Source organism: Belonocnema kinseyi, chromosome 2 (genome assembly GCF_010883055.1).
Source record: "Belonocnema kinseyi isolate 2016_QV_RU_SX_M_011 chromosome 2, B_treatae_v1, whole genome shotgun sequence".
Lineage (NCBI taxonomy): Eukaryota > Metazoa > Arthropoda > Insecta > Hymenoptera > Cynipidae > Belonocnema > Belonocnema kinseyi.
Genome location: NC_046658.1, coordinates 5,174,809 through 5,177,381, shown reverse-complemented (window position 1 = coordinate 5,177,381; position 2,573 = coordinate 5,174,809). Strand labels below are relative to the sequence as shown.

The following is a 2,573-nucleotide window of genomic DNA, read 5'->3' as shown; positions in this document are numbered from 1 at the left end:
TGTTTTAGGTTGCTAACTGTGAAATTAAAAAAATCTGTTCGTAAATTTTAATCCGAAAGCTCAACAAAGGACCCTTGAGTGTCGGCTACTCTAATGAGATAGCCTCTCTGCTTGTTATTTATGATAGAATTCTTATTTCAATTTCAGCCTCACTGCTTTTTATTTATAATCGTATTTTTATTTAAATTTCGGAAAGGACATTTTAAAGCCTTCGAAACATTTGAACGAGCTACCTGGACCTTTAAATATATCTACCTAAGTGCCTGCGGAGAATTTCTCAGAGCTTCTCAGAGCCTTGAGAATCTTTAGCATATACTCTGAGATTTCTATCGGTAGGGTTGCGCCGCAGTTATACATAACCTCTCCGTGAGTTGAGTGCAAAATATTGTTGTATAATTCCAGATTTATAAAATATGCAAATGTTTGGGGAAATTAATTTCTATTATTTTAATGGATTTTTGGCAAAATATAATACATTAAAAAATGGAAGAAAGTTCCACGCTGACGGAATGTACGTTTCTTTCAGATGTCGATATCCATATGCGCGATGAGGGCTGTGCAGTAGCGTTTGCGAGGTGCTGCGCTTTGAATCTAAATTTATCGGTCGTTCTTCGTTGCAGCGTGGAGTGGTAAAGTGACAGCTAATCCGCGTAGGGGTTATATCGGGGATAGTCAGTGAAACGAAGCATGGTGAGGAACCGAACAGTAAATCATTATTTAGTTACGTACAATGTAAAGTGTAGTATGATGGGTGCGTTATTGTGACAAACAGAGTGATTATAGTGTCTCACAAAGTGTAGTTGATGTTTTACGAATTAAAATAAAAGCCAAAACTTACCAAATCTATGATATTTTTATCTAAAGTAATACTGGCATTATTTTAAAGGACAAAGTTCTACATTATTTATTGAATTCAACAATTAAAATGGCGGATGAGGAAATCAACAACACGTGCGAGGACTCCCTTGGTCCCACTGATGCCAATACGGCTTTTGCTAAAAAGTTAAGGGGTCGAAAAGGTGCTTTAAAGAAAAAAAATGTTTACGTCGTAAAAAATCATAGCTTCATGCCGCGCTTTTTCAAACAGCCGACGTTTTGTAGTCATTGCAAGGATTTCATATGGTAAGTCAAAAGAGAATATTACACTTTTCAAGCCTTGCAAATATTTTTGTAGACCTACACATTAATTTACATCACGAAATACATTTTCAGTAATACGTTACATTTTTTTAGACTAGAATATCATCTATAGATGTTGTGAATTAATCATCAAATTAATATTGCACATAGGGTTTGGGTGCAGGTGCTCTATTAACAAAAATTTTCATAAATCAGCAAGAAAACCTCGAAACGATGTTCGACATGAATGAAATTGTTTATTATTACTACCAAGAGGGTTTCCAATAATTTACCATGGGGAAGCGATAAATTTTTATAAATTTGCGACTTGATCGCGATGACATGTAATAATTATATGCCTACGACGATCTCTTAGTCAGAACTTCTTTCGGAACAAAATGAAATCATAACACCAAAATCTAACTTACAAGTCTCCATTGGATTTATAAAAACTAAAAGTTAAAAAAAATTATACTTTGTTTAAATAATTTTTTGCTTTAAAGTATAAGAAAATATAATTTATTTGCATGCTGCTTCAATAATTACAAATTGGTGAAATAAAACAGTGAATTAATAATACTGATAGTTTCAGTTTAATGTACTAGAAATCATATAAATCATTTGCAGTCAGTTTTGAAATTTAGGAAGGACTAAACATATTTAAACAAAGAATGAAAATAATATTACTTAGAAACGACGAGAAGAATACGATTTTGACGAGCGTGCAATTTAAAAATACATGATTAAAAATGGTCTTCCGTGCGCAGGACACATATTGATGGGTTCTACGAAGAATAGGCTATTTTTTGGTGACCGTTCAAAATTAGGCTAACTTCATTTCGTATGATCTTTAGTAAACACGTAGAAGTGTTAAAAGAAAAAAATCTTGAAAAATTTCCCGTTTTGAAAGCTATAGGAACCTAACTTACATTATAAACTGTAATACTAAATACTGGAGTTTTTAATTTGAAAGAAATTTTTCAAAAAATTATAGAATATTTATTCCTCCTGAAAACTGAGCTAAATGAAGTTAGCTTAATTCTTAACTAGAACGAAAAGATAGCCTAATCTTCATAGAACCCATCGATATGATACTTTTTGTATCCCCTCTAAAAGTTGACCATTGCATGATCATAGATGGATTTTGTTTTATTCAGTCTATTTCATTTAATTATGTGAAATTAGTGTAGGCGTTGCAGTTGCTAATGTTCCCTTGTGGCGGCGTCATATTTATCCCTCTCGTTCGCCCTCTGTCGGCCGCCTAAATGAATGAAATACCTTTATATTTCCTTCAAGCCCAATTAATTGTAATATCCTAAACTAACATACCAATTGTTTACCGAGATATGGATAGTGGAAGTTGGTGAAAGTTATATACACTTTTGGTGTACAACAATTTTTTGGATGAAATATTATTGACTCAAAACCAAACCGAATAAAGTTTGCAACTATAT

At 32.8% G+C, this 2,573-nt stretch overlaps 1 protein-coding gene across 10 annotated transcripts in view; it reads left to right on the top strand.

Moving 5' to 3' along the window:
- Positions 1–579: 579 nt before the first annotated feature.
- LOC117167579 (protein kinase C, brain isozyme) overlaps positions 580–2,573 on the top strand; it is a 1,572,697-nt gene continuing 1,570,703 nt past the window's right edge. For 4 of the 10 annotated variants that reach the window (XM_033352629.1, XM_033352624.1, XM_033352626.1 and 1 more), the window contains exons 1-2: positions 601–690; positions 887–1,122. In XM_033352629.1, the coding sequence (XP_033208520.1) occupies positions 688–690; positions 887–1,122 (239 nt within the window). In that variant the 5' untranslated portion in view covers positions 601–687. Of the gene's footprint in view, positions 1,123–2,573 lie in introns of all 10 variants that reach the window. The other 6 variants (XM_033352634.1, XM_033352633.1, XM_033352623.1 and 3 more) reach the window with 4 other exon arrangements.